A 3,692-nucleotide genomic window follows, 5' to 3' on the forward strand; every position below is an offset into this window, starting at 1 on the left:
GGGGGGGGGTCCAGGGGATGGGGGAGGACAGTGAGAGCCATATCTCCTGTAGCATTGGCCCTGGCAGCCACACAGGGTCTCCTGGGCTTTGAGATGGGACCCTGGAGGGGTCTTCATCATCCAGAAGGTGTTTGACATGAGAACAGGGTGTGGTGTGGTGCAGCCCTGTCCCATGGTGGGCTGCAGGGGGGTTTGGGCATCTGTGTCACATGCCCCATCACTCCTGGGCAGCTCGGGGAGGTGGGCTGCACCCTCTGAGCCCACCATCTCCCCACAGAGTACCCCACCTGCGGCCCCCACGCGTTCCGCTGCGCAAACGGCCGCTGCCTCAGCAACAGGCAGTGGGAGTGCGATGGCGAGTTCGACTGCCACGACCACTCGGATGAGGCGCCCAAGAACCCACGTTGCACCAGCCCAGGTACCACAGGGGCCATGGTTGGGGAGTGGGACCTGTCCAGCTGCCTGACACTGACCCGCTGCCACCTCATCTCCATCCCACTGCAGAGAACAAGTGCAACGACTCCTTCTTCCTCTGCAAGAACGGGAAGTGCATCCCGGAGTCGCTGCTTTGCGACAACAACAACGACTGTGCGGACGGCTCGGACGAGCTCAACTGCTTCATCAACGAGTGTCTCAACAAGAAGCTGAGTGGCTGTTCCCAGGAGTGTGAGGACCTCAAAATCGGATACAAGGTAGGGAAGGTCGGCTGGGGGGATGCTGTCCTCACTCTTAGTGTGAGAGTCACTTCTGTGCTGTGCCAGCTGGGCAGGAGATGTACACACGGACACTTTCGGTGCTGCTCTTGTGTCTGCGAGCTGTCTGTGCCTGAGCCCGCTTGTCCCATGGTGATGCCTGTCATGTCCCAGCGTGCGGGCCCTGGATATGTCTAACAGCTCTGGATTGCCTCCTGCAGTGTAGATGCCGTCCTGGGTTCCGGCTGAAGGACGATGGGAAGACGTGCATTGACATCGATGAGTGCTCCACCACCTACCCCTGCAGCCAGAAGTGCATCAACACTCTGGGAAGCTACAAGTGCCTGTGCATAGAGGGTTACAAGCTCAAACCTGACAACCCCACCAGCTGTAAAGCTGTCACAGGTGAGAGCCAAGAGCGGGTTTTGGAGGCAGGGATGCTCTTCTGGTGACTGCAGGATGCTGCTGGTATTGGAGTCGGTCATGGTGCTCTGCAAGGAGAAGTAGCTGCACCTGGCTCAGGGAGGAGAGCTGGGAAGCAGCAGGGCAGGGAGGGTGGCAAGTCCACGAGGGATCTGCCTGCGTCCCAACAGCACGTCCCTGACACATCTCGTGGTTTCCCTTTGCAGATGAAGAGCCCTTCCTCATCTTTGCCAACCGGTATTACCTGAGGAAGCTCAACCTGGATGGCTCCAACTACACGCTGCTCAAGCAGGTGCGGGGGAAGCTGGGAGCAGGAGGTGGCACCAGCCCACTGTGGCTGGGGGTTCAGGGTGGGAGAGTGACCATGCAGGGCAGGAGACCTGCCAGCCTGGGAGTTTGGGCTCCTGGCTTCCCAGGAAGATGGTAGATCCTGTATAAACACCAGCTCTTGCTTGGGGTGTACAGGAGGTCCCGTGTAAACAGTAGCTCTTTGGTGGCAGACCTTTATAAGGTAGGGGCTGCACAACACTTGTTTGTAGGTGCTTTTAACTTCTCTGCTACAAGGACTGGGAGTTGAGGTGGGGCTCACTGGTCTTTGTAAAGCCCCTGTGACCTTGTGCTACCAGGTGAGGCTGTTCCAACGCTTCTCCCTTCCTCCCAGGGGCTGAACAACGCGGTGGCTCTGGATTTTGACTATCGAGAGCAGATGATCTACTGGACAGATGTCACCACACAGGGCAGCATGATCCGCCGCATGCACATCAACGGGAGCAACGTTCAGGTGGGGGATGGAGGCAGACCCTCGGGCACCCCCAGTCCAGGCAGTTGGTCCCCACCCACCTCCTGCACTTGGAGGCTGCCTGGAGGGGCTCAGACTGGCACCAGGGCCACCGGGGAAGAGGGCACAAGCCCTGCTGTGGGGTCACCATTGGGGTCAGGGCATCAGCCCAGGTTGCTATGGGCATGTTCTGCAGCAACACCCCAGTTGTGGGCTCCACACTGCCCCAAAGCAGTGGGCAAGGAGGGTTGGGGGGAGAGAGGAGTGGGGGAATGGAGCTGGGTGGGACCATCTGCAGGGGTGATGTGCCGGGGAAGGGGGCTGTGGTCATCTCTGAGGGACCCGGGCAGGATTTGGTTCTCCCTGTGCAGCCCAAACATCTCCACTTTCTCCCAACAGGTTCTTCACCGCACTGGCCTCAGCAATCCTGATGGGCTGGCTGTGGACTGGGTGGGCGGCAACCTGTACTGGTGTGACAAAGGTCGGGACACCATCGAAGTGTCGAAGCTCAACGGTGCCTACCGCACCGTGCTGGTGAACTCGGGGCTGCGTGAGCCCCGGGCGCTGGTGGTGGATGTGCAGAATGGGTGAGAGCCTGGGGAACCTGGACCTTCTCCTCTACACAGGGAAGGGACTGGTGGCCACTCTGCCCTCTTGCCATAGTCCTGGAGCTGGGAGATGGGATGGGAATGCCTGGCTGCTTCTCCCTACCTTGCACCCATGTGCCCAGGCACCCTGGTTTAGCCACGTGATGGCCAGAGCGCGGCCACTGCTCTGTCTTGGGCCAGACTCAACCTCCCTCTTTTCTTCTGTTTCATTTCCAGTTACCTATACTGGACAGACTGGGGGGACCACTCCCTGATTGGGAAGATCGGCATGGATGGCACCAACCGCAGCGTCATCGTTGACACCAAGATAACTTGGCCCAATGGCCTCACCCTCGACTACATCAACAGCCGGATCTATTGGGCTGATGCCCGGGAGGACTACATCGGTGAGAGCACTGGGGCTCCCGGGATGCCCCCAGGCCTTTGTGGGGTGTGGGCTTTGGATTGGTCACGGGAGCAGGAACCAGAGCTGCTGGGTACAGTCCCCAGCTCCGGCAGCTCCTCTGAGCAGGGGAAGAGGTTTGTTCACAGGCTGAGCTGTCCCTGGAGAGCAACTGCACTGTGGGAGGGCTGGTGTGGGACAGCCCCTCACTGAGCCTCCCGCTCCCCCTTGCAGTGCTGAGCCAGGACATCCCGCACATCTTTGCACTCACCCTCTTTGAGGATTTCATTTACTGGACCGACTGGGAGACCAAGTCCATCAACCGAGCCCACAAGACCACGGGAGCCAACAAGACGCTGCTGATCAGCACGTTGCACCGGCCCATGGACATCCACATCTACCACCCCTACCGCCAGCCTGACGGTGAGCCGGGGTCGAGGGCTGGGGTGGCCCTGGCACTGCGGAGCAGCCCTGGGCAGGAGGCCGGGGCTGGGCACGACGTGCAAAGGGACACCAGGTTGGGTGGGGGATGCAGGAAGGGTGTTTATGGTGAGGAGGGTCTCACAGCTGGGGGTTCATGTGCCACCCTGAGGGTCCTTTCCCTTGGTCTGACTCACGGTTGTCTCCCTGCTCTCCCCAGTTCCCAACCATCCCTGCAAGACCAACAACGCTGGCTGCAGCAACCTCTGCCTCCTCTCGCCGGGCGGGGGGCACAAGTGTGCTTGTCCCACCAACTTCTACTTGGGCAGTGATGGCAAAACCTGTGTCTCCAACTGCACAGCCAGCCAGGTAACAAACAGCCTGCCTGC

General features: G+C 60.1%; 1 protein-coding gene across 1 annotated transcript in view; it reads left to right on the forward strand.

Moving 5' to 3' along the window:
* The window catches only part of LOC104522035 (low-density lipoprotein receptor-related protein 1-like), a gene marked incomplete at both ends in the record, with an annotated part of 28,435 nt that overhangs the window by 17,605 nt on the left and 7,138 nt on the right, over nucleotides 1–3,692 (forward strand). Inside the window, 9 exon segments of the mRNA XM_029084071.1 lie at nucleotides 278–418; nucleotides 505–692; nucleotides 914–1,097; nucleotides 1,322–1,407; nucleotides 1,777–1,896; nucleotides 2,293–2,480; nucleotides 2,718–2,926; nucleotides 3,118–3,306; nucleotides 3,524–3,672. Coding sequence (XP_028939904.1) covers nucleotides 278–418; nucleotides 505–692; nucleotides 914–1,097; nucleotides 1,322–1,407; nucleotides 1,777–1,896; nucleotides 2,293–2,480; nucleotides 2,718–2,926; nucleotides 3,118–3,306; nucleotides 3,524–3,672 — 1,454 coding nt within the window.

Source organism: Antrostomus carolinensis, unplaced genomic scaffold, assembly GCF_000700745.2.
Source record: "Antrostomus carolinensis isolate BGI_N321 unplaced genomic scaffold, ASM70074v2 scaffold26873, whole genome shotgun sequence".
Lineage (NCBI taxonomy): Eukaryota > Metazoa > Chordata > Aves > Caprimulgiformes > Caprimulgidae > Antrostomus > Antrostomus carolinensis.